Source organism: Fukomys damarensis, unplaced genomic scaffold (genome assembly GCF_012274545.1).
Source record: "Fukomys damarensis isolate Sample0158 unplaced genomic scaffold, DMR_v1.0_HiC HiC_scaffold_10, whole genome shotgun sequence".
NCBI lineage: Eukaryota > Metazoa > Chordata > Mammalia > Rodentia > Bathyergidae > Fukomys > Fukomys damarensis.
Window position 1 is genome coordinate 35,486,466 of NW_022900922.1, and position 687 is coordinate 35,487,152.

A 687-nucleotide genomic window follows, 5' to 3' on the forward strand; every position below is an offset into this window, starting at 1 on the left:
GGGCCGCCCGCCCTCCACGCCTTCACCCAGCACCCAGCGCGCGGCGAGAGGCAAAGTTTGGCTCCCGCCGTTAGGCCCGAACTTTCCCGCCCGTGCGTGCAGGTTTCCGCCGTTTCCCACTCGCCGGGCCCCCAGACTCCGGCACCCCCCAGAAATGACTTACTCCGGCTGCTCCCGCAGCGCCTGGGTCTCCGCGGCAGCCATCTTGAACTTACTGACTCCGCGGCGGCGGCGGCACCCGGGACCGTATAGCCTACTGGAAGTGGAGGAAGGAGGGAAAGCAGCCGTGGCGCATGTGCACAACGCGCAGGAAAAGTGATGATCTGAGTCCGCGTTGAGAATCCGGAAGTTAAAAAAAAACTTACTTCCGCGACAGGACGCAGGGCGTCATGATGTGACTTCCGGGGCGGATATTAAGGGCAAGTGGCCCTCCTGTTTTACGGTCTGGTGAGTTAGGATTGAGTCTTTAAGAACAGTAGCAACAACAAAAGCATCGAACACTTAGATCACAGAGCTTGCCAGGGAGGGTAGTAAAGGCAAAAGGATGTTCATAATTTGTGTAGTTTCGAGGGCTAGTTCGCTATGGGGCCTAGAATGTAGGGGAAAATGGGATGTTCCTGATTCTCTTCGTTGTTGCTGATTGGTTGTGGAGAGCTCATAGGCCGGTTTTGATGCCTTCCACCTTGA

At 56.8% G+C, this 687-nt stretch overlaps 1 protein-coding gene across 2 annotated transcripts in view; it reads right to left on the bottom strand.

The window, feature by feature from the left end:
• Prpf4b (pre-mRNA processing factor 4B) overlaps window positions 1-326 on the bottom strand; it is a 33,594-nt gene extending 33,268 nt beyond the window's left edge. For both annotated transcript variants that reach the window (XM_010622770.2, XM_010622768.2), the window contains exon 1: window positions 164-326. In XM_010622770.2, the coding sequence (XP_010621072.1) occupies window positions 164-204 (41 nt within the window). In that variant the 5' untranslated portion in view covers window positions 205-326. The remainder of the gene's footprint in view (window positions 1-163) is intronic.
• Window positions 327-687: the final 361 nt, after the last annotated feature.